This window comes from Protomyctophum bolini (assembly GCF_963924005.1).
Source record: "Protomyctophum bolini genome assembly, chromosome: 15".
Lineage (NCBI taxonomy): Eukaryota > Metazoa > Chordata > Actinopteri > Myctophiformes > Myctophidae > Protomyctophum > Protomyctophum bolini.
Genome location: NC_137876.1, coordinates 25761663 through 25766662, shown reverse-complemented (window position 1 = coordinate 25766662; position 5000 = coordinate 25761663). Strand labels below are relative to the sequence as shown.

Below are 5000 nucleotides of genomic sequence, written 5' to 3'. Positions count from 1 at the left end.
TTTGTACAGACTCCTTTTACAGGATGCAGAACTTTGTTTTTCACTCAGTTTAGGGCAGTGGTTCCCTAAGTGGGGTTCGGGGACCCCCCCAGGGGTCCTTTAGGGAGTTACAGGGGGTCCCACTCCCCAGCTAAATGATAGTTTGGAACCAAATGGACCCATTTGGTTCCATTTGTACACTCTCAGAGTTAAATTAACATTGATTTGGTCTCAGAGATAGAACTGACATTAAATGGGGGTCCGTAGACTAACTCATGTCAAACTGGTTGCTAAGAGCCTCTCTCTCACAGTCTGTAAGCATCTTTGGGCTCTCAATTGATTGATTTATTTGTTTCATGGTGAGTCAGTGGCGTTTCCTTCATCAATCACCCTCCTAGCTCCTAATGCGATCACCCACAGTCCCTCAGTCCCCAGACCACTTCTGGAGTGGCAATAGAAGTCCAAAGCATCACTGTCTCTCTTGGCTTTGGTCTCCTGTGTTCTGCTTGATCATAAGGAATGGATCTCAGATGACCCCCCCCCCCCCAGCCAGGGTCCTATTGTTAAATGTTTTCAGCTGAAAACCCAAACAGTAGATTTGTGTTCCCCTCCCTGCGGCCTGACTCACTCACATATTCCCTACTGTTGTCATGAGCACAGGCTAACAAGGTTAGGCCCACTGTGTGTGAATAATGGCAGTTATTATGGGATGGAATGCCTCCCTTATGAAGCCAGAGAACAGTTAATGTGTGATTTATGAGACGGAGAAGAATGACTTCAAAGTTGATCTCCTGAGGTATTGTTATAGAGAAATGAATAGTTTCATTGTTTGGTAAGATAATTGAAATGCTCTAATACAGTGGTTCCCATACAGTGAGTCGGGGCCCATTTTTATGGGCCGTTGACCTGTGAGTAAATATCACTTTATTTTTTGTTTCCTACATTTTTCTTTTTTTTTATTTCTTTATTTGTTTTTTGTTTGTTTTTTTCCAAACATTTAAATCACAAATCCCCCAAATTGTGACGCATTGTGAGCTTGTAGATCTGCCATTTTTATTCATTTGAAAACTTGAAATGAGACATTCTGCATAATGAGTACTTTTGGTACATTTTAATACATTTGTATTCCGGACTTTTAACTCGTAACGTAATAGAGAATTTATATATTGCACTTTTAATGAAGTAAAAACTTTTTCCATCACTGAGTGTATTTAAGATAAGAGAGAGAGAGCTAGAGCACGTACATCCACTCTAGCAACCCGCCACTAGACAAACACAAAGAAAGAACAATAAATAATCATTTTAAATGTAATAAAGTGCATACACTGCTAATGTTGCTCCCATTGTTTATACAAGTACCGGATAGACGCTCTGATCACGTCTGTATCTTCAGGAAATGGGCATACACTTATATGGATACAATCTAACCCGCTGATTGGCTGAGAGAATAAAAGTTCAGGAGTAATCATATGATCAGATAACAAGTCAATAAGACATTACATACAATTAGATCAAATACAAATAGAATGTACTCCATGTACTCCCAAGAACCATAGATGCAATCAAGACAAAAAAATGATTGATTATGTACTTTTTTTGTAGTACAAGTGTTAAAAGTTGAATTTTGGGTCGTCGACGTACAACCTGCCTTTGCTCTCCCCTCTAGCCCATTAAAAAAATCAGAGTGATCGGTCTTTTTTTTTTTTAGACTGAAGACTTTGATATTACAATAGTTCCATTATAAGTCAGTGTTAGCAACATCAGACCCAGTGTGTGTCTGAGCCAACAGCGTTTGATAAACACAGTGGACCACAGCAGTCTGTGGTGTGTGCGTGTGTGTGTGTGTGTGTGTGTGTGCGTGCGCGCTGTCCATTTGTGTATGGAGGAGAATGATCATACTGTAAGTTGAATTTCATGAGAAATGTTGGTTTCAGTCATTGTTTTCTGTTTTATTTATTTGTTTGTTTGTTTATCTATTTATCTAAATTCGTTTTATTGTTTCGCTCTCTTCATACTGTGATTATTCTTCATGGAGAAGGACAGTTGGAAAGCTGAATATAGTGTCTATATTAGAAACAGACATCAGGAAAGCTGAGAGGGTAGGAGAGACAGACGGTAAGAAAGCTGAGAGAGACTGTGTTGGAGAGACAGACCATAGGAAACAGAGACATTGTAGGAGAGACAGACAATAGGACACTGAAACAGAGACAGTGTAGGAGAGACAGACAATAGGACACTGAAACAGAGACAGTGTAGGAGAGACAGACAATAGGACACTGAAACAGAGACAGTGTAGGAGAGACAGACAATTGGACACTGAAACAGACAGTGTAGGAGAGGCAGACAATTGGACACTGAAACAGACAGTGTAGGAGAGACAGACAATAGGACACTGAAACAGAGACAGACAATAGGACACTGAAACAGAGACAGACAATAGGACACTGAAACAGACAGTGTAGGAGAGACAGACAATAGGACACTGAAACAGAGACAGTGTAGGAGAGACAGACAATAGGACACTGAAACAGAGACAGTGTAGGAGAGACAGACAATAGGACACTGAAACAGAGACAGTGTCGGAGAGACAGACAATAGGACACTGAAACAGAGACAGTGTAGGAGAGACAGACAATTGGACACTGAAACAGAGACAGTGTAGGAGAGACAGACAATAGGACACTGAAACAGAGACAGTGTAGGAGAGACAGACAATAGGACACTGAAACAGAGACAGTGTAGGAGAGACAGACAATTGGAATGCTGAGAGGGAGACGGTGTAGGAGGAGATATGTTTCTGGTGGGATCTGATCCTTGACCATCAGGAATATTAGCTTGATAGACATAGAAAGATGTACATATTTCCGGCCTCATCGTCATTATTATTTAGGAGTAGGTGTAGGTGGTCCCAAATCCTTCTTCTGCAATTCTAAATTGCAAAAGTAACAGATCTACAAGCTCAAAAAACTCTCTCTTTGCACTGCACATCCTGCTTGTGGATCTGCTACGTATGTTAGTATGATCAAGTAGGCCATTCATTTACGAAAAGAAAACAATACCGTGGTCCGTGTTACAATATGGAGATACAAGGTTTCTGCCCGACAGCAACGATATGTTAGCCTGATCTATGTTCCATCCATGGTTGTCATGGTGATGGATGATGTTTTGGGGGGACGGTCAGTGACTCACTGGTCCGGACAGGAAATGAGCTGCTCTGCTTTCATCCCTCCTTCATCCTTCTCTGCCTCCTCCAGAGAGTTGTATTACCCAGGGATGATCCCTCTTTATACTTAAATTGACGTGCGTGTGTGTGTGTGTGTGTGTGTGTGTGTGTGTGTGTGTGTGTGTGTGTGTGTGTGTGTGTGTGTGTGTGTGTGTGTGTGTGTGTGTGTGTGTGTGTGTGTGTGTGTGTGTGTGTGTGTGTGTGTGTGTGTGTGTGTGTGTGTGTGTGTGTGTGTGTGTGTGTGTGTGTGTGTGTGTGTGTGTGTGTGTGTGTGTGTGTGTGTGTGTGTGTGTGTGTGTGTGTGTGTGTGTGTGTGTGTGTGTGTGTGTGTGTGTGTGCGTGTGTGTGCGTGTGCGTGTGTGTGCGCGCCCGCGCGCTTTCCAGTCTGACTTGGAGCAGTATAAGAAGGTTCTGCTGGATGCTGGATGTGACCTTTCACCTCTTAACTACATCAAACAGTGGAAGTAAGTCAGACCAGTTACTAGTCAGACAATCTTGAGAACCCATCGGCCTTGAGAGACTACTAGTCAGATAACTAGTCAGGCTTACATCTTTTATATTGTATTAATACATCCTTAAACAACATAAGTCATGAAATCAGAAGATCACAAACAAACAACAATGTTGACAAACTGTGGGATGATTCATGTGCTTTTCCAGAGCCTTCTCCAAGATTGCCACCGCTCCAGCCAACGCCTACGGGACCGGTGGAGTCAAACCCATGGGGTAAGACCTGGGATATGTAGTTCTAAAACTTTTTTCATGTCAAGGACCCCCAGAACGAAATGTATGTGGCTGCAGACCCGCATCTGGTTTTGTGCCAGCGACCTCCAGATGCAAAGATACTAATTCAAAATGTTTGCATGAAAATGTTATATAATTTATGTATACATTTTCCTGATTAAAAAAAAAAGATCTACATGTTCATGTAGATGTTCATTCAAGCAGATGTATAGCAGATTTAAAAAATAATAAAATATGGTTAAAGTAATACCCCCACTTTGACAACCACTGTTCTAATCTAGAGTGCATGAATTAAACACAGCTGTCTTGTTTTCTTCCAGTCTGTTTTCTAGGGTGATGAATTCTGGCTCCCAGTTTGTGATGGAGGGAGTGAAGAACCTGGTCCTCAAACAGCTTGTGAGTAACACTCATCTGAATTACTAAACCATTTTTAATGACCTATCAATCAATCAACTTTAACCTTTAACACAATTACAGGTAGTTTACAAGTGAGGTGAAACTCTGGTTTATGCATGGCTTTCATGGTAGCTGTTCAAGAGGTATGAATCAGTGGGTGCAATTTGTTTTCATGCATGTTCCGTTAATAAGCAACAGTTATGTACATTAAGGTACGGAGCAAACATTATTCTTCAGAGAGTGCACAAACGTAACCAAACGGACCTGTACTCTTCTTCTGAGTCACACATGGTTAAATCAATTGCTGCATTATATCTTTTGCCATTAAGGCGATAAACTCCCAATCGTTGTTTACTTCCTGGTAACACCGCCGCCGTAATAGACATGCTGGGGTTCAAGTGGTTAATGATTAAATCCCTGGTTTGCGTCACGCTCCAGTGAAAGCCTGCCCCGGCTGGCTGCAGCCAGCGGGAGGTTCAATCAAGCATCTCTAACGTGTGCAGGAGGAATAACAGTTCCTGGAATGTCACGGCGAGGTGAACACCCAGAGAGAGAAGATCTAGGACGAGGAGTTGGAGTCAGTCTAAAGTTTAAAAGAAGTCTCCCAGAATTCATTTATAATTATTTGACAATTGACATGGCTGTCTCTCTGACACGC

General features: G+C 41.9%; 1 protein-coding gene across 1 annotated transcript in view; it reads left to right on the top strand.

Annotated features, from left to right (window-relative positions):
• The window catches only part of scfd1 (sec1 family domain containing 1), a 34142-nt gene that overhangs the window by 18569 nt on the left and 10573 nt on the right, over positions 1-5000 (top strand). The window contains exons 17-19 of the mRNA XM_080783542.1: positions 3587-3666; positions 3863-3928; positions 4267-4342. Coding sequence (XP_080639668.1) covers positions 3587-3666; positions 3863-3928; positions 4267-4342 — 222 coding nt within the window. The remainder of the gene's footprint in view (positions 1-3586; positions 3667-3862; positions 3929-4266; positions 4343-5000) is intronic.